Below are 20,638 nucleotides of genomic sequence, written 5' to 3' on the forward strand. Positions count from 1 at the left end.
TGTAGAATCAGCTAGTAGATGCTGGCATGCAGTGGAAGGGAAACTCTGTTGAGCTAAATTGCAGTACCACCTGGAGAGTGCAAGTGGGAGTGGGAGTGAGCCCATCAGGGAAATAGTGGGTGCCTCCCTCTTGGGTTACCACTCCAACTGGTGAGCATCAGAACCAGGACTGGGACAGGCATGACTAGACAGAGAGTGGCACCCACCAGCACATGTGTGTGGGCTGGATAGTGGGGCTGGTTGGGTTGAACTAGGCCTCAGTGCCCATTGACATGTATGAAAGCTGAATGGCATGTGGAACAAATGGGACCAGTCTGCTGTACATAATGCAAGCACGGGAACCAGGGCGGGGTAGGGGATCCTGATAGGGGGTTGTTACGGGTTTCTCTGACTAGGCTACAATTCCCACTGGTTTGCGTGGAGGCTGAGTGTGCAGTGGGCAGGATCAGGCTGGACTGCAACAACTGTTAGTTTGCTTAGAAGACAGGGCTAGAGACAACTGACCCAGGAATTGCAGCTAATAACATGCGTGTAGGCCGATTTGGGTGACAGATTGTACCAGACCCTGTATTGGCATGCACACACAAGAATCAGATCTGGGATCACCTCAGATAAAGTTTCTTGGGGATCTCTTCAACTGAACCGCTGGACTCAGAACCCCAACCATGAGAAGAATTGCAGATTCCATGGTCTGACCGTGGAGTGCATGTGTCAGAGCTGGGCCTCCTCAGTGGCTTAGAGCAGTGGACAGCATATCCAGATATACATGAAAAATCTGGGCAGTACACTGGAGCCTGCAGAGTACACATGGTACCCTAACAGAGGATGGAGGATAGAACAAACCAATCAACTACCCCAGCCATGTGTTGGCAGTGAACACTTGGGCAAACAGAGTCTCTAAGGTTGACTGTGTCAGCCAGTGGATTCTGGAGAGATTTCATTGTGATTGGAGAGGCAAGGTCGGCAGCAATACAGAACTGTTCAACTATCAAAACCTCTTGAGCAGGACCCTCGGAGCATGCTCCACACTATGGACCCTGGGATGGTTGGGAGGCTGGGTGAGGCTTTTCGCCTTATCTCTCCCCTCTCCCTAGATATAGGATGGAAAAAAGAATGTGAAAACAATCATCTCACCCACTTTCCTCTAGCCCTTGACCCTTCACACCCTAATAAAATATGTAAAAATTATCAAGAATATAATTTATACAATTAAAAAAAGAAGTTAGGCCAAAGGGGGAATGTTATTCAAGTCTTAGCTGCATTTCCCATTTCAGCTCCCTGTAGGTGAACTCCATGGGAGTCAGCGAGTGATGGCTCCAGTGTCCCCGTCATTCATGTATGATATTGGGATAGAATTCCTAGCTCCTGGCGTCTGCCTGCCTAGCACAGCCCTGGCCACTGCAGCCATTTTGAGATTGGGTCAGCCCAGTAGATGGGAGTTCTCTGTTTCTGTCTCTTTGTTTTTCTAATAAATAAACAAAAAAAAAAGTTTAAAAATTGGCACAATTAGAGGTTAACAACATTAATAATAAAAAATTATAACAATTGGACTATTTTCTGTTCTTGAATTCCACCCATAAATGTATATACTTATCATGTGCTTAATTCAACATGTGCTGAGGCCGTAGCTTTTATGGTGTATACACATCCATTTTTTTCTTCCTTACGATTTTATGGATGGAAGATTCCTCCTTACTGTAGATCTTAGCAACCTCACTGTTTATTCTTTCCCTTGTAAATTGAGAACTCTCACCATTTCACTTGAAGGAATTGCTGCATGGTTTTTGGCATAGCTGAATTCCGAGTGTCACCACTGTTGTGCTCAGCAGAACACGTGCACTGCACCACTGCGCCCGTCAACCTGGCTGCCCAACAGGCACCAGGCGGTGGGCAGCGTATTGGAGATACAGTGTGGGCATACCATGCAGAAACTGGCTCACCTCCAAGGGCCTGATGGAGTGGAGTGAAGTGAACTCTTTATTCTACTGTTCCACATGGAACACAATTTCAAACTTACATCTTATTCAGTTCTGGAATTTTTCATGTAATATTTTGGACTGCTGCAAGCCACCGGGCATGAAAACCATGGAAGTGAAACTGCAGATAGGAGGGGCAACCACCGTATTGTGAAAGAGATCTTATGTCACTTGGAATCTTCAATTCAGATGGAGAAACCAATGTTAAACACAAATAATCAGTTACATGTGTAGCAAGTGCCCCAAAGAAAAGATTTTGGCTCCAGGAGAGAGACTAACAGCAGGATGCTCCCAGCCTACAGCGTTTCCTCCTGGTCCTGCTCCTACACCCACATCCTCGGCCTCTCATCACCCCAATCCCTGCCTGCCTGGGACTGGCACACTGCTTCCCCAGTTTAGAGGAGACCCTGTTAACTCATCCCACAAGTACTCTGAATATTGGTTTATAAAGACAACTTCTTACCTTTGCTGAGTAAGAATACTCATCACCATTGTCAGACTCGCCCTCATTTTTCAAGAGAAGCTGCAAATTTGAATTTTTATGTCAAATTCCTGATTTACAGATGTCAGCAAATTCACAGTGTTTCCAGTGCGGTGTGAGTTGACCGAATATACCTGCGAGGCTATGGTTTGCTGCCCCTGCCCAAGGCACAGAAGCATCTTTTTAAGGGGGAATCCCAGTTCTGAGGTTGAGGAATGGGGACAAGGTTGTATAGCCCTAAAGCAAAAAAAAAAAAAAAAAAAAGAGAAAAAAAATATGTAAGTTACTGTATAAAAGATTCAGAATTCTGTGCCAAGGGCACGAACCAAAAAAAAAATTTTTTTTTTTAAAAAAACATAGTCCTTTTATTTTCTCCTCTGTCTCATATTAAGCAATAAATAATTCCTTCCTTGACTGTTACCCCACGCTTCAAACGGTAGAGGCCTGGCTCCTTGTGAGAGGAAGATGTGTCTGAAGCCTGCCTCTGGGACCACAGGCTGGTCCATTTTTCCCTGGAGGAAAAGTGACTGGCCTCCGACTTCTTTTTTTGTGTGCATGCTTTCTTGAAATACAATTTACATACCACACGATTTACTCATTTAAAGTTCAAAATTCGATGGCTTATAGTATATTGCAGAGTTGTGCAAACGTTACCACAGTTGATTTTAAACATTTTTATCCCCTAAAAAGAAATCCTACAGACATCTACAGTCTTGCCCCATCTTCTCCAAGCAGTGCCAGTCCCAGCTGCAGCCCCAGGCAACCGCGAATCTATTTTCCATCCCCATAGCTCCATCTATTCTGAAAACGTCACATAAATGTAATCACACAGTATTATGTAGTCATTTGTGATTGGCTGTTTTCACTGAGCACATTTCAAGGTTCATCATACTGTAATCTGTATCAGCACTAAATTTAAAAAAATATTTTAAACTATTTATTTGTAAGGGTTACAGAGGGAGGGACAGAGATCTTTGGGTCTGCTGAGTCACTCCCCAAATGGCCACAGTAGAAAAGGCTAGGCCATGCCGAAGCTTGGGATTCTGTACAAGTCTTCCACACCACATCGGAGGCAGGGACCCAAGCAGTTGAGTCACCTTCCACTGCTTTCCCAGACACGTTAACAGGGAGCTGGATTGGAAGTAGAATAGCTGGGACTTGAACTCAAACTGGGGCTGCAAGATAGCAGTTGTACCCCCGATGCCAACTGCACTACTTTGTTTCTTTCTATGGCCAAGTAGTCTATTGTGGATAATACCAGATTCTGTTTACCCCTTTGTTAGTTGAACATTTGGGTTGTTTCCCCTTTTGATCATGATAAGTAATAGCACTGTAAACACTGGTTTGCAAGCTTTTGTATGGACATGGTGTTTCTGTTTCTCTTGGGCATATACACATTGCTGGAATGACTGAGTTGTAATTCTGTTGAGGAACTGTGGGCTATTTTCCAAGGCTGCTACATCATTTTACATGCCCCTCCAATGCAGAATATGACACTAAAGTGCTCCTTTAGTGTCAGCCTAGCAAGAACATCTTTCTTCCATATGAAGGAGAGGAATGTCAAGTGGTAAATGACTCAAGACTCTCTCTTTTTTAAAAAGATTTATTTATTTATTTTTTTATTGAAAAGGCAGATATACAGAGAGGAGGAGAGACAGAGAGGAAGATCTTCCATCTGATGGTTCACTCTCCAAGCGGCCACAATGGCCGGAGCTGAGCCAATCCGAAGTCAGGACCCAGGAGTTCTTCCGGGTCTCCCATGCGGGTGCAGGGTCCCAAAGCTTTGGGCCATCCTCGACTGCTTTCTCAGGCCACAAGCAGGGAGCTGGAGGGGAAGCAGGACCTCTGGGATTAGAACTGGTACCCATATGGGATTTTGGCGCGTGCAAGGTGAGGGCTTTCAGCACTATGCTGTCGTGCTGGGCCCAGCCATCCCTTCTTAATACTAAAGGTGAGTGTTGTTATTGGCCTCCTATTACAGCATTTTGTTTCTCAGCTGGTACACCAAGAGCTGTGTACTCTTATTTTAATAGAAATATTTAAATAAATAGGCAGGCAGCATTTCTTCTGTCTTTGCTTATATTTGCTCTCTTTTAAAATTATTTTATTTGTTTGGGCCCGGTGTTGTGGCCTAGCGGCTAAAGTCCTCGCCTTGAAAGCGCCAGGATCCCATATGGGCGCCGGTTCTAATCCCGGCAGCTCCACTTCCCATCTAGCTCCCTGCTCACTTAGGGAGTGAATCATTGGACGAAAGATTTTCCTCTCTGTCTCTCCTCCTCTCTGTATATCTGACTTTGTAATAAAAATAAATAAATCTTAAAAAAAAGATATCTGACTTTCCAATAAAAATAAAACTAAAAAAAATTATTTTATTTATTTGAAAGGCAGAGTCACAAGGAGGAGAAAAGGGAAGGAGGGAGGGAGAGATACAAGGAGAAAGAGAGATAGAGAGGAAAGGAGGGAGAGGGAGAGAGAGAGAGAAAGAGGGGCTGGTCTTCCACCTCCTGGTTCACTCCCCAAAGGGCCACAATGGCCAGGTCTGTGCCAGGCTGAAGCCAGGAGCTCCTGGGTCTCCCACATGGATGAAGGGACGCCAGCATTTGGGCATTTGGGCCATCTTTCATTGCTCTGCCATGTGAACAGCTGGATTGAAAGTGGAGCAGCTGGGACTCCAACCAGTGCCCAGACGGGATGCTAGTGTTGCAGGTGTCAGCTGCACCCACTACAGCACAGTGCTGGCCCCTGCATTCGCTCTTGGGAGTGGCATGGCACCATGCTCCTTTAGTGTCAGCCTAGCAAGAACATCTTTCTTCCATATGAAGGAGAGGAATGTCAAGTGGTAAATGACTCAGACTCTCATCTTGTCCAGCAGTCTCTGGCAGATGTGTATTATACAGGCCCTGCTTGCACAGAGACATGTCTTTTTCATTATTTGGGTTTTTAAATTTTTTTTAGATTCATAAAGCAGACTATTGGCACCCATAAACACCCCAGTGTCACTGTAACACATAAAAACTTATTTTTAGTGTAGCCATCGTGTTATTATAGCACATCAACAGTAATTCCTTACTGCCTTCTGATCTTCAGTGCATATTCAGAAAACCCCAGGTATCCTAGAAATTTCTGTTCATCAGCATTTTGGGTCTGAGTCCAAACCCAGATTGCTTTGTCTTTTATCTTGCATTCCACTAATTATTTTTGAAGGCTCACATTTGGATAAGTGAGGCAAATCAGGCAGTAACATGAAGCAGTATTTAATGAGGCATTCAGCAGGATGCGATGAGACATGGGACATCTGTGTTACAAAGAGACTCTGTGGGCTAGGGGTGGGGTGATTCCCAGTTTGAACGAAACTGTATCACATAATACAATGTAATCAATGAATAATAATAAAAAAAGAGACTCTGTGGGTCCTGTGGGTAAGTATATGATGTGTAAGTTGGGGCTAGGTAGAAGCCCCAGCCCCTGTCACTGTTGACCATCAGCTAGGTGGAAGCCCCAGCCCTTGTCACTGTTGACCAGGTATATCTTGTGCACATGAATTTTGTGTTTATTCCTGTTAGAATTATACACATGCGTAGTTTAGAAGGAAAATTTTCCCAAGGCTCATTACCAGTGACCAGCTACCAAAAACAACAAAGCAACTGCTTTCCCATTACCGTCACTACTTGATTTCTTGCTCCAAAAAACAGCGATTTGTAAGTCTCTGTTCAAATTTGTTTGATTTTTATCCATACCTCTGAAAAACGAAGCTTGTGCTACTTGTTCTTGATTTAGATTTTACACAGTGGGAGATGAGGGCTTAGTGCTCCGTCACATTCCCTCTGCCCTTATTATTGTCCTATTCTCCTGAAAGTGCTATTCGTGGATACCATGGTCGTTTAATTGACTTGAAGTCAATTAAAGTCTTTTTGTTTACCTTTTTTTTCCTTTAATGTATTCTATCCTAATTCAATCCTATTTGAATTGTAGGTGCATATATCTTTCCCAGTTATCTCAGTCTCCACATGTTCAGATGCATTAGGTGGATAGTAAGTCTCTTGTTCATGAAGAAGCTTAATAACGTGTTCTGCCCTGTGAGGCCTGCCCTGTAAGCTAGCCACACAGCTATCATCTTGAAGTCTTCCTTCACCATTACCCTCTTGTGCTGTGTCTCGCTTCCTGGATTCTGTGTGTTTTGTTTTTCATCTTGTACTAATTTCCTGAGAAAGGACACTTTGGGAGGTAAATGTTTGAGGCCTTACTTGTGTGAAATGTCTCTTTGCTAATCTTACACTTAGTAGATAGTCTGAGTATAGAATTTCACACTAGAGATAATTTTACCTCAGTATTTTAAAATAATCGCTCCCATTTTTACAAAGCATTTATTTATTTGAAAGTTACAGAAAAAGAAGAGGAGCAGAGAGATCTACCTGCTGATTCACTCCCCAAATGATTGCAGTGGCAGGGCTGGGCCAGGCTGAAGTCAGGAACCAGGTGCTTTGTTTCTGGTCTTCCGTGTGGGTGGCAGGTGCCCAAGCACTCGGGCCATTTGCTGTGGCCTTCCCAGGCTCATGAGCAGAGAGCTGGATGAGAAGTGGAGCTTTTGGATCTTGAACTGGCACCCGTGTGTGAGACTGGTTTCACGGGCAGCGGCTTTGCCCACTGTTCCACAATGTCAGGCCCATCTCATTGTATTCTGAAAACCTGTTTGTGGTTGTTATCTTCGCAAGTTTGTGTGTTCTGAAATTTCATGATGCTGTCATGTGGTTAGAGGGCTGTTTTCATATTGTGCTGGGCATTCTGCAAGCCCTTTTATTGCTGGAAAATTTTATTAAATTTTTGCTTCCAGTAATTTATTCCTTCCATATTTTTCTATATTTTCTTTTTCTGAAACTCTTATTTTTAGACATTATGTTTTCTAGGCTTGCTATCTTTTTTAAAAAATTTTTCTTTCGGGCCCGGCGGCGTGGCCTAGCGGCTAAAGTCCTCGCCTTGAACGCCCCGGGATCCCATATGGGCGCCAGTTCTAATTCCAGAGGTCCCGCTTCCCATCCACCTCCCTGCTTGTGGCCTGGGGCAGTCAAGGACGGCCCAAAGCTTTGGGACCCTGCACCCGCATGGGAGACCCGGAAGAGGTTCCTGGTTCCCGGCTTCGGATCGGTGCGCACCGACCCGTTGCGGCTCACTTGGGGAGTGAAACATTGGATGGAAGATCTTTCTCTCTGTCTCTCCTCCTCTCTGTATATCTGGCTTTCTAATAATAATAAAATCTTTTCAAAAAATTTTTTTTTCTTTCTCATTTTCCATCTTTGTGTTTTTGTCCTACATTCTGAGAGATTTTCTCAGTCCTTTTTTTTCAGTCTCTGCTGTCATGTTTTGATTTTCAAATTTTTTTTTCCTTTTGTTCACTAAAAGCTCTTTTTGAAAAACCCATACCCTCTGCAGTGGAAACCGTGGTATAGCCAGGTAAAACTGCCATGTGGGACACCAGTGACCCATATGAGTAGCATGGTTTGAGTCCTGGCTGCTCCACTTCCCATCCAGCTCATTGCTGATGGGCCTGGGAAAAGAGGGAAATAGCCCAAGTACTTGGGCCCCTGCCACCAGTGTGGGAGACTCAGAAAAAGTTCCTAGCTCCTGCTTCAGTCTGGCCAAGCCCTAGGCATTGTGCTCATTTGGGAAATGACTCAGTGAGTGAAAGATTTTTTTCTTTTTGTAATTCTGCATTTCAAATATATATACACACACACACACACACACACATATACATACACATATATATATTTACTCTCTGAGAATTTTTTCTAAGTTTTTGTTTACCTACGTATTTTGTTTTTTTTCATATTACGTTTGTATGTGTCATTTGTTTTGACCTTTTAAATTTTTAAAATTTCTCTGAGAGAGAGCTTTGATTCACTGATTCATTGCTTGGATGCTGTCAGCGGCTGAGAACTCAGTCCAGGTCACCCACCAGGATGACAGCAGTATGAGCACTCGGGCCATCACCTGTGGCGTTCCAGGCCTGCATTAGCAGAAGCAGTGGAATCAGAAGCTGCAGGCAGGGTGGGATGGAGCATTGTAACTGACGTCTTAACTGCTAGGCTAAACACCTGCCTTTGGCTCCTGTTGTGAAAGTAGGTACTTTCATGAATGCCTCGCCAGTCTTGGCTGGAAGCCCTATTCAAGGAGGTCTTGATTGTGGTGTCACCTTGCTCCTGCTTCTAGTGGCTCTGGTGCTGCCAGTGAAGGATCTTGGGGGAGATCTGTGCTGTGTTTCAGTTCACAGTTTCCCTTAGCCTGCTGCCAGCATAGGGTTCAGTGTTTTTGCATTTGCCGAATTCTACTTGTTTGCTGGCAAACTTCGGTGTTCGTGTCTTCTCTCCACTTCTTGTTGTGCTTGTATACTTGTGCCTTACAACGAGCAATCTTCTCTGTCTGTGGGGGAGTTGAACAAACACAGAGATATGTGTGTCAATTAATACAGGGTTGGCACTAAGATTCCCATGCCAAATCTTCCCTACTGCCTAATTTTTAGATTATTATGGATTGTTAAGCAAGCCAAAAAAAAAAAAAAAAATCCAGTGGAATGTGTGTTAGGGACCTTTTGTGGCACTAAAACCTAAAATATTTATGGAAAATGTTTTCCAGCCTTCTCTATTTAAACCTATTTTCTTTTAAAAATCTTTAATTTTTTTTTTTTATTTGAAAGACAGAGATCGAGCCCTTCCATCTGCTGGTTCTCTCCTCATATGCCTCCAGTGGCTGAGGTTGGGTCAGGCCAGGGCCAGGAACCTGAACTTAATCTAGATGTGCCATGAGGGTGGCAGCATCCCCAGTGCTTGAGCCGTGACCCGCTGCCTCCTAGGATATGCAGTAGAAAAACTGGAACTCAGACTCAGTCCCTCTGGAATATTGGGATGTGGACACATTGAGCAGAATCCTGATTGCTCTTCCAAGCACCTTCCCCAGATCTCTTTCCAGCCAGAAGACTTCCTTCTACATTCAGTGACCACCTCCCATATCACAGAGGAAATTAGCGTGTTAGATGACCTGTACCTTACTTTTCTGTCCCTGCACCTAAACCCACTGCATGTCCTTCATTCAAACTGCAGTGACTGGGCAAGTCTACTGAAGGACTCCTTGTTACTGAACCCTTCCTAGTCATGCTTTTACTCTTGTCTCCAGCACCTAGAGGGCACAGAACATTGTGTGGCCTCCATTCTAACTAACTTGGATCTGCTCCAGGGTCATGAGTAGCGTCCTCGTTGCCAAATCTGAAGGACACTCAGACCCCGTTTTAGCCATTCCTTCATTATACGGCACATATTGCTGCCCATCTATTTCTTTTTTTAACTGTATTTATCATCATCATCATCATTTTACAATACAGTTCCATAGGCTCTGGGGTTTCCCCAAGTCTCCCTTCCCCAACTCCCCTCCACTCACTAATTTCTCCTATGTTATTGCAGTAGTACAATCCTTCATAAACAGTCACATGTCCATCATTCTGCTATTTAAGTGTAACCTTACATTGTCGGTATGGACAGTGGCAGAGAGTCCAGTGTTCTGTTGTCAAGACATGTTTAGCAGTTTCTTTGGGAGTCTAGCTGGTTTGAAAGTAGAGATGCATAGTACATTGCATCTTCACAACTGGTTATGTTAGTTTCTATTACACAGTTATTCTACTTCCCCTTAAATGAAAAGCCGTAAACCAAAATCACCAACAGTAACAGTAATAAAAAGTTTACAACAACGTCAGGTTAAATAACATGCCAGCAAATGACCAACACGTTGCTGAAGAAATTGCCATCTATTTCTGCAGTATTTCTGCTCCCTTGTTTTCTCTCTATCTCTTCTGTTAATTCTCACCACCCCATCTCTGGTCAGTTTCCAAATCTTGTGTGTCCTCCCTCTGACACCTTACCCCTAACTCCCTGGCTCTGTTCTCTCCACCGTAACCTGATGTTCAGTCCTCATCCTTTCGCCTGGTTCTTGATCGATCTCTCCTCCCAGGCCTTGGCTGCTGTCTTCGTTAGCTTTTGTTTCTAAATCAGGCTACCAAAAAGAATTTAGCTGAATTTTTGAGGTTGTAAGTCCAGATTGCCTGGCACAGCCTCTGGTGAGATTCCCTGGCAGATGATGGTGCAGGATCAGGAGGAAGGATCATATCTTAGAGTGGGAATGGGCGTTTGTTGTAGAGGTTAAAGTGCCTGGTTTGAATCCCAGCGACTGCTTCTGATCCAATTTCCTCCTAATGCACATCTGGGAGTAGCAGATGAGGGTTCAGGAAGTCCCTGCCACCCATGCGGGAGGCCTGGGTTGAGTGCCAGGCTTCCAGCTTCTGCCAACCTCAGCCTTGGCTGTTGCAGGAATTTGGGGAGTGAACCAGCTGATGGGAGATCTCTATGTCCATGCCTTTAAAATAAATGAAAATAAGACAAGCCAAAGCAAGACTGTGTGTGGCCAGCTTCAGGCTCTTGTAGCAATCCTCTTTTGAGAACTAATCAGTTCCCATTAGGAGGAATACTTTACCTCCTTGTGAAGGCCTGCCCCAGTGACCTGGGTCCTCTGCCCAGGTGTCATCTTTCAATACCAGCACCCTGAAACTCACACACCTTTTGGGGGGATATTCAGACCACAGCAGCTGCTTTACATTTCCACCTGTCACAGTGAAACAAAAACCTGTTGATGTCGTTAACTCTCTGAGAAATTTATAGTGCCTTTCCATACTCCCTGTCCGCTAACCTCGACAGATAGAATCCAGACTTCTAAACGGCTATTCTGAGCACATCTGGTCTACCCTTACACCACAGTTCTTGCCCTGTTTCCACCTTTCTCCACCCCGCTTCACTCCCCCATGAATCATTCACTTCGCCCCTGAGCCATTCCAAGCCAACAGTGACCAGTGATGTTAGCAGTGACCGCACGAGCACTGTGCTGCTTCTGTGTGTGAAGTCATTGAGCCCTCATGGCGCCTGTGCAGTGGGGCCTCTTGGAGCTCCACACTTCGCTGCAAATGCAAACTTCAAGTCTTAGGAAAACAATTTCTTCCAAGATTGGTGTCAGAATTCATCTGGCAGCAAAATCTGACCTAGGATGATAGGAATTTACTCGTGCTCCCATTTAGTGCAAAACTTTATTTTAAAGCGGGAATATTAACATTTAATGATAGGACATGGGCCCAAATCAGAGGGCAGGGCTGCCGTGTTATGCAGCATATGTTTCACACCGTGTGTGTGTGTGTGTGTTTGTGTGTGTGTGTTTTATTTGGGAGCACTTTTGAATTCTAAAGCTGTCTGGTTTTAAGGGCATCAGAAAAGAAATTTCAGACTTCTGCTACCCTTTTTTTCCAGATGGGGAGATTGAGGTTTAGCAAGATTAAGCAGTTTGCACAAAGTCACACAGTAGGAAAGATCCACATAGCCTAGGTCAGCCCCGCGGTGGCCTGACTCTCAGTTCTCATGGTGTCCACCAGGCCATGCTGTCAGTCACCCACAGGTGCCTGGCCTCAGCCTCTTGGGGGATTGTGGGCTTTTCACCTATCCTCCTCCTGCCTTCCCTCCCTTCCCTACTCACCCATGCAGTATCATGCCCCGTCACCTCCTGGGCTTCCTGATCGTTACCTGCCGGGCCCAGCCCTTGACCTGATTTAGCCTGCCAGTGGCCCAGAGCCCTGAGCAGCGCTCCTCAACATTCATAGGGCAGCCATGTGAATTTCCCGATGCCCGGTGGGGCTCTAGATCACATATCTGCTGCCTCACTGTTTTCTGCATATGCCTGGCACGCATGGGGGTTTGTGAGCAGTGCCCACCCTCCTCTTGTGCACCTGCAGAACACCCACTGTTCCTCTGACTTCCTGGTAGCCTCAGCCTGGGTGCCTTTTGTCTATTGGCATGACAAAGCAGTTTCTTCCTCCATCACACGGTGACTCACTTTCTAAAGCCAGTCTTTGATGTGCCAAGGTCTACCTCCCCCCAACACCTGAAAGACTCAACAGATTGTATTTCCTGGGTTCCTTAGAGTCACATGCATTTCTACCTCCTGAAACAAGCCCTGATTTATTTGTTAGGTGTGATTTTTATCTTCCTGAAACCACACACCCCTCACTAGCCACGCTTCGATGCCTTTCCTTAGCTTGTCCCACCCTGCCGGTGCAGCCTGTCCTGTTGGGCCATCCGCTGCCAGGCCCTCGTGGGTTCCACTCTCTCCACCAGCAGGTCCCCACCTGGCATCCAGGCTCTCACAGCCACTCTCCAGGGGGCTTTTTCTGATCATGTTACTTGCGTTTCGAGAGGTCATAGGCTCTTGGTTGGCAAGGGACCACATCTGATCTTTTTGTAGTCTCTTACACTTGCTGACATTTATGCAGTAAGTGTTCAATAAGCTAAATTAACGAAATAAACCTGGGGAGAAAGTGAAGTTTACTGCATGGCAGCTTCCACTCATTCTCTCACAGGGGAACTCCTGCCTTTGGCTGTGGACAGAAAAGCCATCTCCCAAATTACGCTGCCACCAACCCACCATCCCCCTGAGTAATACTGCAGGGTCTTTGCAGCCCTCAGCCTTCTCCACCCCGCCACAGTTAAATACTCCCTCTGGTCACCAGTTCTCACCTCCTCTGGCCTCCCCGGTCCTGCTTCTCTCATTTCCTTGATTACTTCACTCTTTTCTATGTAACCACATCCCGCTAAATTAACGGGTGTATTTTATTTTCTCTCCTTGTAGGCATTTTTTTTCTCGGCCTCTAGGTATTTTCAGGTATCTCATACACTCAAGTTTTGTTTGAGATTGAGGTTGGGAGGGGCTGAAACTCAGAGGTTAGATTCCCCACTCCCCTCCTGAATCTCAGCTGTGGCCACATGAGCATGACAGTGTCTGTTCTTGGTCCACTAAACCCCTGGAAGTTGAGTAACCTTTGTGAAGCTAGACTGGGGGATGCAGCTCAAATCTGTTGTCCGAGTGGGCCCTCTTCTGGGACTCAGCCCATGGGTGAATTGTGGCTGGCCCAGCGCCACCTCCCACAGCCAGCAGGAAGGCAGGGAGGCCTGGGCAGCAGTGGGGAGCCCCCTCAGACTGTGGGAAGCTTGAGAAGGAGGAAATATGTAAAGGCGGGGGCCTCATGGCCATTCAATCTGTGGGGAAGCTGGTTGCCACCGAGGCAGCCGGGGGTGACTGTTCACTCTGCTGCTGCGCCACTGGTGTGGCCCAGGGTTCAGCCTTCAGCCTAGCCCACTGCTGCCCCTCTCCTTTGCTTGTCTGCTTGTGTCTTACCAGTCCACCTCATTTAAGTCCTCAATTTCCCATTTTAAGTCCTCAACGGGCAGGCCTGGTGGGCGTCAGACAGGGGAGGTGAATGTATAGATGGCATCTGTCAGATGCGGGTCACTCCTGGGGAAGCCGTGGTCTTTGTCCAATGGCCCACACCCAAACTGTGGTTACGGTCCCAGCGTCCCAGTGTCCAGCATCCCTCTTGGCAGTGTTTTCGGCTCCCACCCCTCTTTGCTCTGACCGTGCTCCAGGCACCTCACGTCTCATCCAGAGCGTCATGTCTTCATTGACCTCGCTGCCTTCAGCCTCCGTCCCCAGCCTCCCTTTTCCTCCATGGCCAGAATCATCAGCTTTGTTCCCGCAGAATGGCCACAGTTTGTCTTTGTTTTATGTGAGTCCAGGGGCCCAAGGTAGGGGTGAGGTTAGTCCATGGGTCCAGTGCAGTGGCTAGGTAAGAGGAGTAAGTTCTCATTTCTGCGGTCAGCAGATTGACTTTTGTTTCAGAAAGTTTCAAGAAGGATTTTTACCATTTTTTCCCACAAAGAAATAATAAATGAGGCCGTATTTGTGCTAATTATTCTAATTTGGTCATATGATGTATCCGTGTGTCAAAATATCACATTGTACCTCATAACTGTAATTATGCATCAAAATATGTAAATTAGATCCTGTCACCTGATTTTGAGCAGGGTCTGCTCATTGTAGACCTAGAACGCACACGTCCTGCTGTGGCCTGGGTGGCCCCTTTAGCCCTGACTTCTGACTTCTCGCCCTCCTGCTTCCTGTGCTCTGTGTCTTGGTGACTGCCTTTCTCTCCCTCCCTTAAATGTAGAGACTTTACTGTACGTGCTCTTCCTTCTGCCTGGAGCTCTCTCACCTTTGAAATTCCTCTTGGCACTTTAGCGCAGTGGTCTGCCTGCCACTGGAGAGGCCATGCCCTGCGCTGGAGTGCCTGTGGTTGAGTCCTACCTCTGCTTCGCATCCAGCTACCTGCTGACAGGCACCCTGGGAGGCAGCAGCTGATGACTCAGGTACTTGGGACCCTACTGCCCATTTGTAAGATCCAAATGGAGTTCCTGGCTCCTGGCTTTGGCCTGGCCCCACCCTGGTGAGGTATCAGGCATTTGGGAAACAAACCAGCTGGTAGAAGATCCCTCTTTTCTCTGTCTCTTTTTGTTCTGCCTTTCAAATTAATTAAGCAAGTCAAACAAATAAATTAAAAACACAGAACTGAACTTTCTTGAAACACTTTACTATTGCGCATGCTTCTACAGACCATGGTCTGTATTTCATGGTTTAATATTTTTCGTAGTGCTTAGGGTCACCAGAAATTGTTTGGTTCATTTTCTTTGTATTTTTAAACGAAATCTCCCTGCCTAAAAAGTTGAGTGGAGAAGGAACATCGTGTTCTGACTCACTGCTGTCTGCCTGAACCCAATGTGTAACACTTGCTCAGTAAATGGCTGTTAAACTAATGAGCAGGGAGATCTGTGTGCTCTTCCTTTTCCTCTTCCTGTGTATCACGCTGAGCCTCCCAGGTGTCTTCATGTCACCTGTTAAACTGTGCGGTGCCTGCGGGAGCAGCCTTTCTGGAATTCCTCCTCCCATCTCAAGGGCTCACTCCTCGTGAATGGCCAAAGATGGGTGTTAGGAGTGCTTCCCCAGGACAGATAGTGCCCCGACACAGGGTTCATTCATCCTCTACCTCGTGCCTGGCCAGGAAGACTAAGCCCCATTCTTTGTGGTTCTCTTTATATTTCTTTTATTCCGCTTCAGAAACCAGACACAGGAAACATCTGACCATAATAAAACATTTCCAGTAAATTCTAGGTTTCCTCGTTGAACAAAATCCTGTGCAGCCAGGCCCTGTTGTGCCTTGGTCTGGAATTCTGTTGGGTCACTTGTGTGGGGCACCACATGGCTGCCTCTGGCCTGTGAGCCAGAAACAGCTGTTGCCTGGAGTGCCTGAGTAAAAACGACACATTTGTTAGCCCGAGAGGCCAAAATCTGAGTAATCTTTGCTCTGTTTCTTGCAAAGCAAACGTCTCAGTGTGTAGAACACTCAGTTTTCCCGTTAGCCATCAAAGTGGTTTATAACTAAAATAATCTCACATCATTTAGAATAAACACAAATAATGAATGAGCAGACCGTTTCTGAAGTCTGTGCTGTCCGCGCTCAAAGCAAGATTCATCAAAACGGACACAAAACATGAATGTGTCAGTAACTTCCTCTTGAAATTGCTAGCCTCACTTGCGTCCGCTCAGGTTGAAGGAGGTGCACTCTCAAGCAGCCTTCCTCTGCTTCCACAAGCAACAGTTCCCGGGACTTGGACTGTCTCTCCCTGCCAAGACCATCCATAGAGGGAAGTTTCCCTCACTCCTTCCGGAAACCTGTGTCCCAGCATCTGCTCGCTCATCTCTGCCTGGTCTGGAAGATAAAAGCTGCCTTATGCAGCCCTGCCTCTTGATAATACTTGTGAGGGGTGAAGGAAGTGGAGGGGGGATGTTTGGTCCGTTTGGGGATCGGGGTTTGTTCAGGTAGCATGGGGTGATCTCAGTAATGAAAGAGAAGCTGAAGGTTCTCTCTGAAGTACATGAGTAAGGAAAGTCACCCAAAATGAGAGTGAAGATGTGTGAAGAAGACATCACCTGAAGGCAGGGAGGCACAGATCTCTTTGGCGTGATACAGGTAGTTTGTCATATCCGGTACATGGGAGACCTGGCAGATGAGGGAAAATAGAAATGCATTTGAATATCAGGGTTTGAAGCTTGTTTTAGAGGCCATGAGAAGGCACTGAAAGGTTTTAATCTGGAGCCAAGATACAATGTGGTGTGCTTTCTGGAGGAACAGGTATAGAGAATAGATGTGGTTGGCCTAAGCTGGAGGCAGACACGTGGTCCCAGCAAAAGGGGATTAAGAAAAGCAAGCATGCCGAGTGGGTCACTAACTTAGTTGTGGCCTGGGGCTGAAGGTGGGAGCAGGGGTGGTTGGAAGTGAGCACTGAGGTTGTGCTGGGGGTGATGGAAATGCTCTGCATCTGTACTGTGGTGACTGCTGCAGAGCCCTGCTCATCCTGTAGGTCACTGAGTTCAACCTAAATGAGTCCTGCGCTGTGTGTGTGCATTCGTTCTAGGTGGGAGGCAGCCTTCTCCTTTATTGAAGGGAGACAGATATGAGAACAAGTGAATGAGTTAGGCATTAAACATTGATTTTGCTGGATAGGGCTGTCGCCTCTCTCAGGTCAGCCAAGTGTTCCAGTCATGCCTCTGTGATTTTGTTGTTGTTGTTGTTGTAAAAAAAAAAAAAAGAAAAGAAAAGAAAAGAAAAGAAAGAAAAATCAGCCTCCCCCTTTCATTGGTAGAATTCAAAGCGTATGGATCTGCCCATACCTGCCTATGGGTCTTCAGTGGAAACCATATCCTCCAGCTCGCATGGTTCTGAGAAAAAATACTGAAGGATTGTCTGTGGCTTTGTGATCCATTCATCTCTCAGCAGTAGTTACTGAGAGCCAGGAGGCTTGGCGGTGATGTAGTGAAGAAAGCCGCACTGGAAGCACTCGGCCTAACAATGGGGGCAAGCGACCCCGGAGCTGGGTGTGGAGTACAGAGGCAGAGAACTCTTACCATACATGTGCTGTCACAGGTAGAGCTTTTCTACATGCACTGAGAGAAAATGGCACACAGGGTGAGATTTGGAGAATGCCAGAGTGGGAGTGTGGCAGTAGACCCTGGTCCTCTGTGCATCCATCTGGCACACCTTTGTCGTGAGGGATCCATCTTGAGTCTGGAGTCTCTTGGGTTATCTTGAGCTTCAGATTATTTTGCTGCCTCTTTTCTGTAGTTTGTTTTTTTTTTTTTTTGATAACTTGTTCATTGGCTTTTTATCATCACTTTGGTTTGGCTGTTTTTGTAAGAAGGAATGGTGTAGGAGACACAGTCTTTAACCACATAGAGCATCCTCTTAGTCAAGATCCCCTTAGTTCTCCCTGGACGGCATTTGCTTTTGATGTTCTAATCTTGTGGCTCAGAAGCCCAGGTTCACCCATGACCTCATCCCTGCCTGGGACACCCATGCTTTTCTTGTTGGCTTGACCTTCCCTTGTCCTTCACCTGCTGGCTGACAGTCACCTCTTGGGGACATGTACCTTGTCTAGCACCCACTCCCCTTCTTGCTCAGTCTGGTTCCTAATACAGACTTGGACAGCACTCTGTTTTCATTTTCACAGTGTCCATTTCTAGTTCAACATTTGTTCTTCAGCCACTTTGTATCTTTGCCTGATGGCAGGGAGATCCTGAGAATAGAGATGATGCTTTTTTTTTTTTTTTTTTTTTTTTGCTTACTGTGATACCTCAAAGTCATGATGAAGTTCCTTGCACATAGTAAACACACTGTGCATATTTGCTGATCATGTGAGTGAATGGAAGGATGACTGCGTTGTGAGCACTCCCTTCTCTCCTCTGTGCAAGCTTGGGCCCTCCTTGGTTCTCCCTGCAGGGTTAGCATAGGTCCTCATGGCATGTGTTTTGCGCACTCCCATCTCCCTTGTTGAATAGCATTTTTCTGGTTTTAAAATAATAAACAGTTGGACATGTTGAGTAGTAGAAAGGGAGAGGTCAAAGGGGAAATGCTAATGGCTTTAACAGATGCCGGAGGGAAGTTTCTTTTCACTTTGTTCCAATTTTATTTTCATTATGAGAAGCAAGAAGGAGATAGTGTGCCCCTAATCTGGCAGGAAATACTTTTAATGAATTTGGGTATTGCCCTGCCTTGAGATGTTCGTGCCAGTGGCAGGAGGCAAGGGTGCTGGGCTTGGCAGAGCCGACTGGCATGGGGATGGATGGTGTGGCTGGGGGAGACTGTCTGCCTGGTTGGCCTCCAGCCTGATTGTCCCCTCTTGGGGGAGGGTTTGGGCAGAAGTAGTGGGGAACTTGGTTTTTGTTTTGTTTTGTTTTTACTGTAAGAAACAGAGAGAAATGAACTTGTCCTCTTGTGTTGCAGATTCAGTGGTTCTTTCCTTTGACTCCGCTGGACAGACGCTAGGCTCAGGTACCAGTTCTCCCCACTCTGCCGCCTTTTCAGCATTGGTGCTGGCTGTATTGGTGGTACAGCCTAATGAGCTGGGAACTGGGGGGCGGTGGGCAAGGGACTGTTTCACAATTGTCTGTTATCCGTTTACCCCTCCACCTCCCTCTGTATACTCAGGTACAGGCCAGGCCTCCTCCAGGAGAGGAAACAGTACTGTGCGTGCACTCAGGCCAGACACATGTGGAAGACACCCGCCCCCCCCGCGCCCCGCCATCTTGCTTGTGTTTACAGCACAGAACACACACATGGGTTACCCCGCCCCTTTGGCCAGGCTCACTGAGGCCTAGGGCAGCCCTGCTGTCTCCCTGCTTGGCATGACTGTGCTTGCTGCTGTCAGCTTCCCTGGGAACCCCAGGATGCCTTGACTTGGGTGTTAAAACATCTATGCCCTGTGACTTTCAGGAAAACTGGTGGGCTCACTGACACTGAGTGTGGCCTGAAAACACCAGGGAGACTTTGCTAACTGTTTCGGATGGTTTAGCTTAGTAGTGAAACCAACCCGTCTAGTGGTTGATATTTCACAGAATTGCTCTGAGGCTCAGGCAGTTGGAATGGAGCGAACAAAAGAGTATGATTATTACAGCTCCCACTGTGTCCTGAGGGCCCACAGTGAGCCAGCATTGTGCTGAGTGCCTGGACACCTCTCACTCATCCCTCATAATAGCTTTGGTGGCTCTAATGGCAGCGAAGAAACAAATGCTAACGGAAAGGAAGCAGCCTGCACTGGGCTGTTTGTCTCAGTCCGTCCTTAGAGCCTTTGCTCTCCTCCTTTTCATCTTGCTTTCCTGTACCTTATACGCTCAGGGTGCCCTTTTCCCCCAAGTGCTGAAGTAGCAGAAGTTGCTTTCAGATAGAGTGCAGATAGAAGCTCAAAGGTTGTGCTTAGATGGGAAAAGATTGATCACTTTTATTATTACAGTTGGGAACTTCTGTTAATCAAAAGACTCCCTTAAGAGAAGACGTTTGGTGGTACTAGTACTCAGGGAAATACAGATCAGAATCACAGCAAGGTACCACCACACATACAGCAAATAGCAGAACTTGCCAGGCTTGGCAGATCCACGGCTGGCAAGGCTGTGAGGTGGTGGAAGCTCTTGAGTCTCTACTATTGGAGAGTGAATTGGCACAACTGCTTTGGACAGAACAAGAATGTTGCACTAATCATGAATCCACACATACCCCAGGGCTTGGTGGTTCTTCTTGTAGGTACATTCCCTGCAGAAGCAAATGCTTTAAAAAAATTTTTTTGAAATTAATTTATTTTAAAAGTTGTATTTATTTTACTTGAAAGACGTAGAGAGGAAGAGAGACAAAGAGAAAGGGAGAAATCTAAACTCTCCATCACTCCCCAAATAGTCTCAATGGCTGGGGTTAGGTAAGTCCAAAGCCAGGAGCCAGGAGCTTCTTCTGGGTCTTCCATGTGGGTGCAGGTGCCCAAGGTGTTGGGCTATCCTCCTCAGCTTTCCCAGACCATAGACAGAGAGTTGGATCAGGAGTGAAGCAGCCAGACTTGAATGGTGCCCGTATGGGATGCTAATACTGCAGGCAGAAGATGAGACTGTAAGTCACTGTGCCAGTCCCTGCTCCTTAAAAAAAAAAAAAAAAAGATTTATTTTATTGATTTGAAAGGTAACATTTGTAAAGAGGGATTGATCTTCCATTCACCAGTTCACTCCTCAAGTGACCACAATGGCCAGAGTTGGGCCAGGTCAAAGCCAGAAGCCTGGAAATCCATCTGGGTCTCCCGTGGGGGTGACAGGAACCAAAGTACTTGGACCATCATTTACTGCTTTTCTAGGGGCATAAGCAGGGAGTTGAATGAGAAGTGGAGTAGCCAGGACTTTG

The 20,638-nt window shown here is 46.3% G+C and overlaps 1 protein-coding gene across 2 annotated transcripts in view; it reads left to right on the top strand.

Moving 5' to 3' along the window:
• ST3GAL3 (ST3 beta-galactoside alpha-2,3-sialyltransferase 3) overlaps positions 1 to 20,638 on the top strand; it is a 226,482-nt gene that overhangs the window by 58,449 nt on the left and 147,395 nt on the right. Inside the window, exon 3 of one of the 2 annotated variants that reach the window (XM_004591485.3) lies at positions 18,707 to 18,754. The exons of the other annotated variant lie outside the window; for it this stretch is intronic. Within the exon in view, the coding sequence (XP_004591542.1) occupies positions 18,707 to 18,754 (48 nt within the window). The remainder of the gene's footprint in view (positions 1 to 18,706; positions 18,755 to 20,638) is intronic. 2 annotated transcript variants of the gene reach the window in all.

Source organism: Ochotona princeps, chromosome 2, assembly GCF_030435755.1.
Source record: "Ochotona princeps isolate mOchPri1 chromosome 2, mOchPri1.hap1, whole genome shotgun sequence".
NCBI lineage: Eukaryota > Metazoa > Chordata > Mammalia > Lagomorpha > Ochotonidae > Ochotona > Ochotona princeps.